The sequence below is a fragment of the Setaria italica genome, chromosome V (genome assembly GCF_000263155.2).
Source record: "Setaria italica strain Yugu1 chromosome V, Setaria_italica_v2.0, whole genome shotgun sequence".
NCBI lineage: Eukaryota > Viridiplantae > Streptophyta > Magnoliopsida > Poales > Poaceae > Setaria > Setaria italica.
The window spans coordinates 46,711,592-46,725,914 of record NC_028454.1 but is presented as its reverse complement, the minus strand read 5'-3'; the positions used below and the strand labels follow the sequence as shown (position 1 = coordinate 46,725,914).

At 45.9% G+C, this 14,323-nt stretch overlaps 2 protein-coding genes across 3 annotated transcripts; both read right to left on the bottom strand.

Moving 5' to 3' along the window:
• Window positions 1–903: 903 nt before the first annotated feature.
• LOC101763547 (RNA-binding protein 24-B) lies at window positions 904–7,306 on the bottom strand. Its single transcript, XM_004971267.2, has 6 exons — window positions 6,706–7,306; window positions 6,313–6,460; window positions 3,705–3,849; window positions 2,726–2,762; window positions 2,309–2,621; window positions 904–2,194 (listed from the first exon to the last, which is right to left on the bottom strand). Exons 1-6 carry the CDS (start codon window positions 6,901–6,903, stop codon window positions 2,076–2,078), a joined length of 960 nt encoding a protein of 319 aa, XP_004971324.1. The 5' UTR covers window positions 6,904–7,306; the 3' UTR covers window positions 904–2,075.
• Window positions 7,307–9,775: 2,469 nt separating this feature from the next.
• Window positions 9,776–13,278, bottom strand: LOC101763143 (uncharacterized CRM domain-containing protein At3g25440, chloroplastic). 2 transcript variants are annotated; one of them, XM_004971266.3, is made up of 5 exons: window positions 13,092–13,278; window positions 12,538–12,719; window positions 11,769–12,090; window positions 11,000–11,401; window positions 9,776–10,476 (listed from the first exon to the last, which is right to left on the bottom strand). In XM_004971266.3, the coding sequence occupies exons 2-5, from the start codon at window positions 12,642–12,644 to the stop codon at window positions 10,105–10,107; spliced, it is 1,203 nt and encodes a 400-aa protein (XP_004971323.1). In that variant the 5' UTR covers window positions 12,645–12,719; window positions 13,092–13,278; the 3' UTR covers window positions 9,776–10,104. The 2 variants fall into 2 exon arrangements, with proteins under 2 accessions (XP_004971323.1, XP_022682065.1); XM_022826330.1 differs by having other exon boundaries at window positions 13,097–13,278.
• Window positions 13,279–14,323: the final 1,045 nt, after the last annotated feature.

The following is a 14,323-nucleotide window of genomic DNA, read 5'->3' as shown; positions in this document are numbered from 1 at the left end:
TAATGCTGTGGACAGCGGCTGCTGTGGGCTGGGGAAGAAGAGGGGGCAGGCAGATCACCTGCCTGCCGTGCGACGACCGCGACGAGTACTTGTTCTGGGACGACGCCTACCACCCGACGCAGGCAGCCAATAACCTGGTCCTCGCCCACAGGGCCTTCAACGGCACGCCGGATGTCGTCTACCCCGTCAATCTCCGGCAACTTATGGCTAAGCTATAGACCATATGGAAAAACATATGACTTCCTGCAGCTTTTTGGCCTAATAGTACTAGTAACAGCGTGCTTAATATCAGATTAAAACATGATGCGTGCCGATGCGCATGTCATGACTTCCTCCGGACACAAATATAAGTACATCTATATAGGTTTCTCCGACCCCAAGTTAAAGTATTCAAACTTTGGCCACCAACATGTATAAAAAAGACAATTTTAAATGAAAAGAGCCATATGTTATTAATCTTAATCTTTATCCAAAATTTTAGATATCGATTGCCAAACTTACAAATTTAGGATAAACCTCAATGAACTTTTATATTTAATTTGTGTTTGGGGGAAGTATTAATTTTAATAGAGCTTTGTGTCATATGCATCTTCTTCCTCTAGGTTATTAACTAATGTAATACCACACCTAGATATCACTATATATAGACGCATACTATACCTAGTTGGTTTCATGATAAATCTACTAACATTATTTTTTAGTTATTAGTCTCTATGATTATTTCTCTGTTCGCAGTTAAAGTTGAAAATGTTTGACTTTGAAAAAATCTAAACGTAGCTATATTCTGAGACAGAGGGAGTACTATACAATGCAAGGAACCCAGACCACAAACACAGAAGGCTATAGTTAAGCTAGGCATATATGCAGCCAAGTGGTAGCTACCTTAGATCGTTAGCCATATTATTGTCATCAGCATGTAGATGAGTTCATGCATGTAAATGTGCTCAAGAGATAGATATCCATGGTACAGTAGCCTCTCAGAAGGAAGCTAAATATATTTCCCAGTAGCTGTAGCTATTACATAAATCGCTGACAAATAGTAATGATAATATGTCTGCCATAAGGGGTTCCAGTAATTGTTCATCTGATGATGGATCGGATCAGCAGCTTGGTTGGGCCTAACCATGGCTGGCTTGGCGAAGACTGAAGAGGACAGATCAATGCGATGATGATAGATGCATGATGATACGGAATGGAAGGGAACCAAAACTACTTAACGACCAAAATGGAGAGGAACTAAGATGAGAGTGCTCCTAATTAGTTAGTACATGAAGAGGTGTGTATAATATGACTATAGCACAAATGATTGACCATTGCTTCAGTAAACCTTTCGTGTGCATCTCCACAAACTTCTGTGGACCTACACACGGCTCATGAAAAATGCCATCTTGAGGGATGACAGGATTAGTCGAGTAACGCTGCACATGAAAAACCAGCAGCGACTCTCAGACTTGATTCGCCCCTGCACTCTTCCATAAGAGTCCAAGGAACAATACATTAGCAAAACTCGATCTACCTACGAAGTAATAATGTATGTGAATTACATGCCTAATACCTAAAGAGATCGATGCTAACTGGTGACCTATATATGCATGTATGAACCTAATAAGTAGCTAAATACCCTTTCACTCTAGTAGACCAATATAACAGATGAGAGCTAGACACATTGGGAAAGGACAGCCACAGCAGCTGATTCAGACCAACTTACAGCACAAATAAAGGAGAAGACGATTGACCCTTGAGCCGGAGTGCTCTGATGGCGTCATGGAAAAATGGACTTGCGCAATCTGCCATGGTCCCTTCTTGGTTAGTCAGCCGAATTCACTCAACCCCAGAGTGAGCATTGGCGTCAAGTTAGTCAAGTCTCAGCGGTGTGCATGGACAGCATGGATATATGATGTGCAGTGCACCACACTGTATTCAATTCACTTGAAGTTGAAGCTAAGACTTGTGTATGCATTGACTGATTGACTACTGAGTACTGACTCATGTATCAGAGGAACTGAAGAAGATAGGTGCATGCATGTGGTTGAAAAGACTTGAGGTATATAGAGGGAGGGGTAGCCATGGTTGTTCTAGGCCAAGCTGGGCTTCTGATCTGGTGCCGCAGCGAGGTGAGAAGGAATAAGCCTGGTGAACTGGTACTGTGCCGCCGGGGCCGGCAGAGTTGGAGCTGTCATAGACATTGTCATGCCTGGAAAATCATACGTCAGTTACGACTGCTGATACATAGTTACAAAAATGCAAGAAAAGTAGAACGTTGCATCACACACTAGCTGAGGATATATAGATGGTCGCGAGAAACTACCTGCTTGGCCAGTAGAATTTGGAGTAAACGCCACCGCGCCAGCGTACTGCTGGAGGCCGCCGGCAACCGTGGTCATCAGGGTGGCCGCTGCTGTCGTGGCGCCCGCCGCAGCCGCAGTGTACTGATACAACTGAGGGTACTGAGCCATGCTGTACCCAGCTGCAGCCAGGCTCGCCGGACTGTATTGGAAGTAGGGGTAGAGTCCGGAGGAGTTTGCCGCCGCCATTGTTAGCCCTGCCGCAGTTGCGCCTCCGCCGAAGACAGCGTACTGCTGTTGGGCTCCCTGCAGCCCACCGTAGGCTTGGTAGTAGCTCTGCAAAAAAAAAAATGCGCGCATAAATGATAAGTACGACATGGCATGTACCATCAGTTTGGAACACAGCAAGAGAAATGGCGAGGAGGCACGTTGTTACGTACCAGCGGATAGCCATAGTCTGAGAAGTATGGGGAATACCTGAAATTAACATTGCCAATAAGAAAGAACATGTTCATAGTCAAATTAAACATCGTTCTTAATGATGGTCAAATACTGCTAATAATGTGTACCATATACTACTACCGAACTACCCAATAGCAGTTTGCATGTAACTGAAACACGCACATGACGACGAGGAAACGAGGGCAGTTGCTGCTGCATGGGTCATGCAAAGTCCCCTTGACCGAAGTCCCCTTGACCGGACACGCAGATCAAAGCAGGACCGCAAGGAAGCGTGCATGTAAGAGCAAAGGAGCTAGGCAGCTTTTTCCAAAGCTGATTTTGCCCCACATGGCAGTTACCGTACCCGAGGCAGTGTATGGCCGGAACTTGCACTTGCTGTGTCCCAGCCAGCACATGCATGCATGCTAAGTCACATGATGAGTCGTGCTCACGCTTCAACCTCTGCTCTGCTGCACACGTTACAGTATATACATGGTGCATACTAGCTGCTGCACACGTTACAGTATATACACGGTGAATACTAGCTAGGAGTAATACTACGAAGAATACTTGGAGCCTTTGCCCAACTCGCGTATATACTACGCAAAGTCGCAAAAGGAGCATCCCCAACGCAATCTACAGTAGGAGCTGAGTGCATATATGCAGCTAGCCAGAGCCAGGTGGGCACATGCACATGCAGGAAGAAGAAGCACATGCACATGCGAGGATGATGGACGGTGCAGTGGCTGGCCCCTCCTACCATTAACGATCGACCAGAGGCCGGCTGCCTTTAACCGAAACCCATGTCTTTACAGCTAGCCGAGCAGTGCACAGATCGATCGATCGATCGGGAGACACAGAGCTGGCCTGCAGAAGCTGGCCGGCCCGGCCGTTTCTGTGGTGGACTGGTGGTGGTGGCCAATATGCAATGCAAGCAAAGTACTCGATCGATCGGATATATGGTTGGCTGTTACTCACCCGGCATAAACATTGTAAGCAGCAGTAGGAATCCCTTGCTGGATGCCATGATCGGCCGGCACCAAGCTCATCAAGCTGGCACCACCCGCACCAGCTGTCTGAATGGACTTCATTGCCCGCATGCTGCCTCCCCCGTAAGCATGAGCTGCCGCGCGCATCGTCATATCCATGCAAGGAACAAATGATGCATAATAAGTGGGCAATGTTTAATATAATTTGCTAGTCAAAACTAATTATTAGAGAGTTATTACACATTTCAGAATTTTCAAAGTGGCACAGCAAGAATTAAAACTACTCTAAGAGATAGCTAGAGTCATGAATGAAGACGGTTGTGACATTCCAGCAGTAAGATTCATGAACGTAGGAATAATGCGGTGCCATGATTTTATGCACTTGGCATCTAATTAGACCGTAAGTGATTTGGTAACAACTCAATCTCTGCTACTAGTAGTCAATTTGCAATCACATGCATGCCCAAGCACGTGCATGTATACGTACTAGCTAGAGGAAACTAAAAGGATTGTTCAACTGCTCTAAGAAAGTTAAATAAGCCAAGACAAAAATATGAATGCATTATTCATGTTCCATGACATTGTTAGGATTATTACTAGCTAAGAAACTACTTCTGCAGTCAGTTAGTTAGTTAGTTAGTTAGAGAAGCTGGGGTACGGCAGGAAGATAATTTTGTAAAGGACAAAAGACAGCTAGCATAGCGCACTGAACTGCATGTACTGCAGCTGCAGGAATGCAGGATTGGAAGAAGCAAGGCACGCTTGGAAGGAACAACCTCCAAGAATAACTAACCACGCTTGCTTTTAGCGCTTTGCAGAAAGCTGGAGACGATGCAGCTTTTTTCATCTCGGGTGAAATACTGTCGGATACCCGGATACTATGTTACGTTCTTTATTTTGACACTTTTCTCATGATATATATGTAGTCCATTATGTGCTGTAAAGCTTCAATGAAAATTACAAGGGCTGCAATACACTGTTTTTTCCGAAAATCACGTACCCGCAACACAGATACTCCATATAGTGAAAAACATAAAACTTTATATTAGTTAGTAGTTAGTTATTCAGTTCATTCTAAAACAAAAAGGCGTGCATTTTCTTTACTGATTTGATTCTAAAAGTGCAGCGCCAGAAATAATATCTATAAACAAGGCAGCACTAAGAGGCTAGAAAAGAAAAGCTTAGTAGCAAAGTAGCATAAAATGATGCAAAGTGATGCAAAGGCAAAAACCTTTGATCTACTTGATTCATCATACTTCTGTCCTTATTACTGAGCAAGCTAACAGTACATATATATCTAGCGTGCATACACTGTTGAGGAATCCATGAAGTACCGATCCCAAACCCCCCTTAGTACCGGTTGTGCAACCGGTACTGCTGTATCGGTACTAAAGGGGTCCTTTAGTACCGGGTCAAATAACCAGTACTAAATGGGTATTAAAAAATAAAAAAAAGAAATCCGCCGACCGGAGTCCCGGCCGCACCCCGCCACCGTCCGCCCGAGCGCCGGAGCCCCGGCCGCACAGCACCTGAGCCCCTCACCAAAGAGAGAGAGCCGCCCTTTCGACTCGTCACCGCCGGCCGCCCTTCCTCCTCGTCACCGCCGGCCACCCTTCCTCCTCATCGGCCGAGCCTGGTCCCGGCCCTCATCCCCGCTGCCTCGCCTCCCTTGCGACCCCTGCCGGCCCCCTCGCCCGGCCGGCCGCCCTCACGACGTGCTTCGCTGGCCCCCTCGCGCCGCCGACCACCCTTGCCTAGAGAGAGAGGTGAGGCCACACACCTCGTCCTGTCGCGTCGCCACCCCTTAGATCCCGCTGCCCCCGCCACGCCTCCACACTCTCCCACCGCGCCGGCCTGCAGATTCCGCTGCTCCATGCGCCATCGCCCATACTGCTCCATGCACCGTCACCCGCTATAGCTCCCCGCAGCGTCACCCGCCTCTGCGCTCCCCCACTGCCGTGCTGTCGCCTCACCTCATACCACCGCTGCTCCTCACCGGCGTTGCAGTGAGGGGTGCGCGGAGGGGAGAGGGGAGGGGTAGCTGTGAGGGGAGGGGAGGGGCGCGCTTGGAAGAATGGGAGGAAGAGAAGCAAGGCTGCCATGGGGGGAGAAGGGAGAGAGGAGGGTCGTTCGGGAGAGAGAAGGAGGCGTGCAGATAAGACGGTGAGGAGCGGATGTGTGCGGTGGACTTCAATCCAGTGAAGTCCAAATTAGTACCGAGTGGAGGCTTCACCCGGTACTAAAGGTTGCACATTAGTACCGGGTGAAGCCTCCACTTAGTACAAAAAGCCTTCAGGCACATTAGTACCGGGTGGAGGCTTCAACCGGTACTAATGTGCAACCTTTAGTACTGGGTGAAGACTCCACCCAGCAGTAAAGGGGTTCACGGGGGTCTCGTTGCAGACTAGCCGTTAGGCCCGGTACTAATGCTCACATTAATACCGGGTCAAAATGCAACCAGTACTGAGTCTTGGGACGAATGTTCAGTTTTTTAGTAGTGATATGCAGCTCATGCTTACTACTTAAATTCTTTTGTAGAATACCTAAGACACAATTTAGTTTCTTTGTTGAAGATGAAGAGACATAGTGAAAATTACCATATGGTTGCAGATACGGTGGCACCGGTGCAGTCTTGGACTTGTTGACCCCGAGATAGGCAAGGTTGCAGTTGGCCCTCCTTCCATCGATTACCGGGTACGGATCGATGCAAGCTCTCAGCGCTGCCTCCGGGTCATGGAACGTTACCTACAATTATCCAAGATCACCATCAACTAGATACATATCGTATTAAGCTTCTCAATTCAATGCTATACGCAACTTGTTGTACGCTAACTAATTATTTGGCTAATCAAAGAGGGAGCAGTAGTAAGATAAGGGCATGTCTCCATACTAAATTAGCAAAGAAAAAGGATCAGATTATGAGGGGAAATCATATGTTTTCAAGCAAGAGATTATATGTATGATTCTAAAGGAAAAGGTTTAGAACTCACAAATCCGTATCCCTTGGATCTACCGGTGTTCTTGTCAGTGATGACGACGGCTTCAAGGATATCGCCGAACTGCTCGAAGTAGGCCCGCATGCCCTCCTTGTGCGTCTCCCAGGCAAGGCCCCCCACGAACACCTTGGTGAAGGTCGTGTCCCCGAACTGCCCCGCGCCACCACCGCTCCCGGACATGGCCTGAGACATCTGTTACAATATCCTCGGCCCTCGCTGGCTACTATGTGTGGAAGTGTAAATCTAGCTATAATCAAGCAGCTACGAACTGCCTCTCCTCCTTCCTCCTCGAGCGCTAGAGCTGATCCCCTCTTCCTTCCTGCACCCCTCCTTTCCTTGATCCGTCTTGCTGTAGTACCCACCAACCGAGGACTACTAACTTTGTGTTTGGAGGGGTCAAAAAGGCAAGGGGTGATCTCAAGGCTTGGTATGCAAGGGAGGAAACGGTACCCCGCTCTAAGCACCAACCCTAGCTAGCCTGCAACTGCCTGATGTCTAGCTTGCAGAGAGAGGATAGAGAGAGAGATGGAGGGAGGGAGGGAGGAAGAGGAGCGAGAGAAAAGCTAAAGTTGGCTGCAGGCAAAGGGGAAAGAAAGAGGAGAGAAGGTAGGACCTCGCAGTTATATAGTCCAGTACTAAAGTATTTGCCGCTTGGCCCTCAGCTTTTAACTTGAAAAATGTAGGCTCCACCAAGTACTACACTGCCTATATCTTTTTTATATTAAACAACAGCCAAGGGATTAACAGCTAAGCTATTGTATGATCAACATAAATAGTATTTTTCATACATTGCTATACATTCATATGTTCAATTGAGAAAGTGCTTCAGTGTCAACTCAGATAAAAATGGATGTGGAACTAGTCGATTTACATTTTTACAGATCCGCCATCAAACAAATTTTGGTGATGAATTTGCAAGTGCAAAGATATAGGGCCTTGGCGATTCATTGAGATATTGCAGACCCAATCAGAGAAAAATTGGACGTAGAAAGCATGGGATTAGTATGCTTAAAATTGACCTGTATATCTGCCTTTCCACTGTGTGGATATAAAGTGCTGGCAAGATGCATTGCACGCCAACGCCCCAGTTGCTAACTAGCTAGGGATATTGACTATTATTATTGATGAACAAACCTGTGACACTATGGAAAGAGACAGATCGATGAAGAGTCTAAATTTCATTAGCCATCCAAATTACAATATATAGTTTCTTGCCCGTGTAAACAGCGCGCTGATCATCTTTGAGATTGGTCCAATATATATAGTGAGCAAACCCAAAATATTAAGGTTCCTTTAGCAACAATTTTTGTTAAATTACGGCCTAAGATTGCATCATTTAACAAGATAAAGGTGTGTTAATGAGCAATTATAATTATTGACATTACTGTTCTTGCGCGTGTGAAGAGTTCTGCTGATCATCTCGAGTTATTTCATTTTCCTCGCCAAATTGTACTTGACCATTCTTCTATATGTTGGCAGGTGCAGTACTTAATTAGAAATACGCACAATGATATTTGTGGTCCAAACTTTTAACAAAAGCAAATGACCAGCCATACTGATTTGTTCATTTGTAATGAGAACACAGAGTGGCCATATCCAGTTATGAAAATGACACCTAGAAAAAGGGGCATACTGACAGAAAATTCAGCAACCAAATAAACCCCACCAGAGAAAAGAGGAGATCGAATATTTGAATCTTGTCACAGAAAGGTCTCCATGATATTGCTAAGTGGGAGACCATACATGAATCTTCTTTGAGATGACAGCTAGACGCGATAACAACAACTTATCTAATGTTTAGCATGGTGATATGTTTAAGAACCGCTCTACTCGTCTGCAGTTGACCTACCTCGTGAAGTAGTGGAAGAACACATTCTATGCTATGCACTAGCTAGGGTGCTAAGATATATTCAAGGCTGTGTGCTAGTTGTACAGCTCTGGTCATCACACGTCATACAGCTAAGAATGTTGGATACAATTATATTATTTTAATTCTATTTGTTAGAAAACATCACAATGTGGAAGGTACAATATCCAAACACTATTGTTGAAAATTGGAAGTATACCGGTTTTGCTTCGTGTCAAGTGTCTGCAGAGAGATGATCAAAACTTTGTTGATTTTGGTACATGTTTCTGACAAAGCGTTATACATGCGTTGACTTTTGGTTGAGTTTGGTTACATTATATGATTCCTTTGTAGCATGTACAGTATTAACTTTGCATCTACATAAAAGAGGAATATATGTGCACTACATCTGTATATGCAGTTATGCACGCAAGTTGGTGGCCTGTGTTTCGTAGCTCGTACCTGCAAAGATTTCATACACCATGGTCCATACCAACAGAATATTGATGTTGCAGGATTCATCTTTGATCTCACCGACTCACAAGTGGCTTTCTGGTGGAATAGTATAGGTTCCCAATTTGCATTTTTGAATGAAGACTTGCGTCACAAGGGAACCGACGCAAATATTCTTCTATGCTTCTCCCAAAAGTCAATTGATTCACCTACTTTTCTCTTGCATTAGGAACCCTTCTCCGGACATAAAGTAGAAACCCATAACGGTGGTGACATAATTATGCAAAAATTCAGTGACAGATCGAACTATGCGAGCAATTAGTTAAACTCATAATTGTAGCGATAAATGATGCAAATATTTACAGCTTCCTCTTCTGTCCAGCTACTATCCGTTTCCCCATGATATGTCAGAATTATTCAGAAATAGATGCTACCCAACACCATCATTGATAGTTGAAAAAGAGAGAGAGAGAGATGCTAGAAAGTGATGCACGGCCTGTCCAATCCTTCAAGAATTCTGTGACCAAAAGAGGTGCTAATGTCGTGTGAGTTACTCTCTATGACCACACATTCACATCATGCGGAGGCTTGGATTTCAAAGGTTGTTATTCATCAGAAATCACCTCACTGATTTCAGACGTTGGTGGCCATGTAGTGAGGCCAACTCAGTGGCTACTTTCTTCAGCAGTAGAATATAGTATCTCTTATCAGTAGCTGCTATAATATACTTTTCCACAGCTGTCCCAGCTCCCAAACTAACATAGCTTTTGACAGCAAGGAGGGAGCACTTTTAGAAGGATATGCAAGATACATCACTGCATTTGGTGACAGATGACAGATTGTTGTACTAGTATACACATCAAGGATTTCAAGGAAAAATCACCACAAAATTAAGCTCAGCTTTAGCTGACAACAGCAGGGCCAGCTAGCTGTAATGACTAATCGACATAATATGATGATGATTCGGTACATCAGAGTCTAAGACTGACATCATTCAATCTGTGATGAGAAACATCCATGGTATAATGTGGTGGCTCAGTCTGAGGCAAATTTCTAAACAACAATGTAATTATGTCAGACAAGGTAATCAGACTTCACTCCCTGTTGGCTAACCCATCAGAAATTGCGTCTTCAGAAATGTTGTTCATATCCTCAGTGTCATCGTCATTAACATTATATTCACTACCAGAAGTATCTTCTTCATCTGATTCAGAAATATCACTGATGTGAAGATCAGAAAAATGATTGGTACCCAGATAGGGCAATTGGTCCTTTGCTTGATCCAATCCCCCCATTTTAAGCAAAGAAGCCTCTCTATTATCACCACGAACAAGATCAGCTTTCTGGGATTGTGGAATTCCATAAAGTGCAACATGCCGATAATAAAGTTCAAGCTCCTTTTCAGATACTGCAATGAAACGCCGAACTGTCTCCAGCGACTGTTCATATTTTGATTTTTCAAGTGCCTGATGATTGAAACAAAAAGGCCAGATGTAAGGGCATTTTAAAGCTATATGCAGATATAGAATCAGCCTGATGGCTAGTCATCAAGACAAGAGGATTGTGCAACAAAACCTGAGCTGGGCATTAGGTTGCATGAGCTGGGAACAGGGGAAGTATGATGCTGGCATGAATTAAGAATCAAAAGTTTATTGTTATGTGCATATCTACTGTGTTACTAAATATAAACGGCATAGACAACCGTTGCATGTTTGTAGCATACATAAGCATGTATCAATCCATCTACAGCAACAACAAATACTTTTCGTCCCAACTCACAAGCAAATTGGGTTACGCTAGAGGGAAACCCAGCAAGAGTAAAAGAACAATTTACCACGTTTGAACGAGAGACCAATAAACAGGTATAAGGTAAAACAGGTTTGGAGTAATATATCTTCAGAAACAAAACCATGGGGGTTTGCCGCATCCATAAACAAGATTCATTATTTCTATAGGAACAAAATTAAACAAAAAATCTATCATAATTACCTTTTTCTTTGACAGTGTATCAACAGGTGACATAACTTCTGGCTGAACATAGTTTTTGCCTCGGTAGAAGACTATAGTGTCATCTCCAATGATGTTAACAGGGATACCACCACTAAGTCTAGCTATCTCATTTGCATATTCCTGGATTTGCCCTGGTTTGCAGGGCTTACATATGACCTTCACAGTTTCATGCTTCTTCCAATGCAAGTGCATGTTCAGAATTACGCCTCCAAAAACTCCTCGCCTTCCAACAGGGACATAATTTGACTTCTTCTGTGAAACCTTCTTCAAGTAAAACCTTTCCTCACCACTAAGATCATCTGGTTTAGCCATAGGGCCTTGAGCTTTCGCAACCTCATACTTCTTTAACTTTTCAACCAACATAGCTTCCTTTAATTTGGCCTGAAATAGAAATAGCTCATTTCAATTTATTTTCTCTTACCATACAAAAGAAATAAAGGAAAAAAACACATCGGGTCCATTAGATAATACAGTTTCTTACTATGGTCAAATGAATCAACTGAGCATTAATACAAAGAACTTAAGAATACCATTGTAACAGTAGCAGGGAAAAGAACTGACAAGGCAACGTTCTGTAAGACAATTGCTTTTTAACAGTAAAACCAGAATGGCGCAGATGCTGCATAATAATTAGGAAGCTCATTTACCATACCACTAAAGTTGACTAAACATCAAGTAATACGTGAGAAGAAATGGTTCAGCAATGAGCCAAGCAAACCAAACAAAGCCACAAAATTTGGTACACTACCTTGTCAATCTTATATTTGAGCCTAGCTTCAGCTGTGGGGAATTTTTGTTTTATCTTCTTTCCCTTGGGCCTGATGCGTCGCGGATCATTTTTATTTGCCTCCTTCCTCTTCTTCTTTACCCGCTTCCTCTGAAGCTTCAATCGCTTCTTTGTCAAATATCTTCCCTTTTTGGAGGGCTCCACCTCCTCAATCTGAAACTTAGGTTTGCCATCATCAGACACAACAAGATTCACTGATCCATATGTAGCCCATCTAACAGCCCATGAATGCCCAAACAGGTAAAGGGGACTGAAGCATTTGCTAGGGGAAACAGCACCAGATCTGTACCAAACACAAGGAAACTGAGTGGAATTAAACCAACCTGTCATGGATTAAAACGGGTACTTAAAACCAGAATGATGCCCTTGCTAGACAGTTCACATGCTAAACATGCTCCATGTCTTCGGTTAGTAAACTTCAGACACTAATTTGAGCAATTAAGTAGGTAACGTTTGATCAGTGAGATATAGTGAGTTAGTGACATATATGTTCCAAAACTCAGCAGAACAGACTTGCTCGTCAGAGAATAACTGGAATACTAGCTTTGTGGTTTCATGTTGCAAAAATCAGTTGCAGGCTGACAAAAAAAGGCAACCTGTGGCCTATATTTCCCAGGACATTGGGAACAAGCTGTAAGCATAAATTCTGTTCATGGGTGTTTCTCCTTTGGCATATGCATACAACTGAGAAGTGAAAAGCGGTGAGAACTGATAAAAACTGTTTGATTACCTGAGACCTGGAGGGAAAGGTGAAATTAGTTGGCTCTGGGATATATTCTGGAGAGTAAATGTAGCCAACTTTCTTAGATTTTGGCGTGACAAGACACGGGTCGCCATAACCTACAACTCCTTTGCCAAAGCATTACGAAATTTAGTTCTCCGGTGACATCTGCTTCATCCAATCAACTTGACCTGCAAGACGAATGGCCACATTAATTCCTTTTATCCTCGATGCCAGAATCAAAGAGTCATATATCGGTCTGGGAGGGAAGGAAACAGGAGACTTCAATCATGGCCTGGAGCAATCGGATATGACTGCAAGATACAGTGGTCTATGCACGATGATGATGCCATGAACTAGCTTGCTAGGAGATGCAAAATTCTGCGCACGAAATGAAAAATAGCTCCACTGATTATAAAACAGCAGTGGCTCCATGGAATTAAACAGGTATACAGGACATGACACCCTCTAACACAATTCACCTAGGAATTGCATTTTAACCGGAACCCATAGCAATCGCAGATTAACAAACGAATCGAAAAGCACAACGGAAAGGGGCCCACCTCACCGGTCTCCAAGGCCTCGTCGATCGCCACTCGCCACTGGCCACGCCCTTGCCGCGTCAGCCCAGAGACCTGGCGGCGCCGCCGCCCCGCGCCCTAACCGCTCCGACACGCCGCCCTGGCTGCAGCGCCCGCTGATGTCCGATGCCTTGCCGCGCCGCCGCGCCCCCAAGGCTTGCTCTCTCCGATGTCTGTTGGGGGATTTGGGAATAAAAAGGCCGAGAACATTTCACTTGGTCCAGTCCACCAATAGATGGGCCGTTCCGTGGGGTTTTTAACTGGCTGGAAAAAAGAAGTCGCTCGCAGCGTCTGGTGGGCCTCCGTCGTTACTCGCGGCCCGATTTCTCTGTGATGCTTCTTGGGCCTTGAAGCCCACACGACGCACCAGCAGCTCGCCTTCCCCCGCTCGGATCCTTCCGCTCATTGCCGATCTGACGGCTCGCGCGACCCCAGGGGGTGGACCGTCCACCCCTGGGGTCGGGGAACGTCGTCGCTGCCCGCTGCCGTCGCCGCCGTTCGCCGGCCGCTGTAGCGCGCCGCGGGTGGGAAAACGCGGCTTCTCCGTCGCGCGGACGGCTCGTGCGGAAGAAGACGCGCCTGGAATGCTGGAACGGCTGGCTGCCGGGCGCCCGCCCTCTCGCGGACACGGCGGCGGCCCGCGGATCAACGCGTCGGGCCTGCGCCACGGGGTCACGTTGATGAACGTGGCCGCCTCGGACTGCGCGTAGCTACAGAGGTCGTCGGCGGACGCGCGCGTCGGGTCCCCCGACGACGGCGCCGGGTGAGCACGTTCGGGTCGGGCCCCGGGCGTGGTAGTACTGGAAGCCGGTGCTAGCTGCAGGCGGCCGAGCGCGTTGGCGCCGGGATCATTGGTGCACCGTGCACGTGCCGCGGGAAGCTGCCGCCGCTACCGACCGTGTACGACATTCCCTTGGCCTTGCTCCCCGGGATGTAGTCCGGCCACCTGCCTCTGGGTGAGGTTCTGGAGCGCGGACGGGGACACGGCCACGCCGCCGCCGCACTGGACGACGGCCACCGCCTTGCGCCTTGTTCTTGGACGCCCTGAGGTACTTGGCGTAGGTCGAGAGCAGGAAGGACACCGAGGTCACGTGGATTGGAATGATGTAGCAAGAACCAGTAAGCTTTACGCCCAAACTTTCTTAACTGAAAGACAAAGAAAAACACCAAAGATTGGTGAGAAACCGATCGATGTTCTAGCAGTCGAGCACCGA